Raw genomic sequence first — 289 nt, forward strand, 5'->3', positions numbered from 1 at the left:
GACGCGCTGTAAGTTTGCGTTGGCGAAGACGTCGTAAACGTTGGCAAAGGCGATTGCGTCGGCCCGCTGTATGGGAATTGTGACTGGGGATTGGCCTGTGAGGCCGGTGTTGCGAACGGTATTGACGGGGGGTTATAATTGTACCCTCCTGCCGCCGCTGATGTCTGTTGTGGTTTGAATTGCACCTGAGTAATCTGAATTTGAGTTGGACTGTAACCTGTATCCTAGCTGAGACGGTCTTGGTGTACTCGTTGCAGGAACACCGGTATAAAATATAACTGCCCTGTGG

General features: G+C 51.9%; 1 protein-coding gene across 1 annotated transcript in view; it reads right to left on the bottom strand.

Annotated features, from left to right (window-relative positions):
• LOC100573082 (RNA polymerase II degradation factor 1) overlaps window positions 1–289 on the bottom strand; it is a 16,749-nt gene that overhangs the window by 808 nt on the left and 15,652 nt on the right. The window contains exon 5 of the mRNA XM_029489992.1: window positions 1–224. Within this exon, the coding sequence (XP_029345852.1) occupies window positions 1–224 (224 nt within the window). The remainder of the gene's footprint in view (window positions 225–289) is intronic.

Source organism: Acyrthosiphon pisum, chromosome A2 (genome assembly GCF_005508785.2).
Source record: "Acyrthosiphon pisum isolate AL4f chromosome A2, pea_aphid_22Mar2018_4r6ur, whole genome shotgun sequence".
Lineage (NCBI taxonomy): Eukaryota > Metazoa > Arthropoda > Insecta > Hemiptera > Aphididae > Acyrthosiphon > Acyrthosiphon pisum.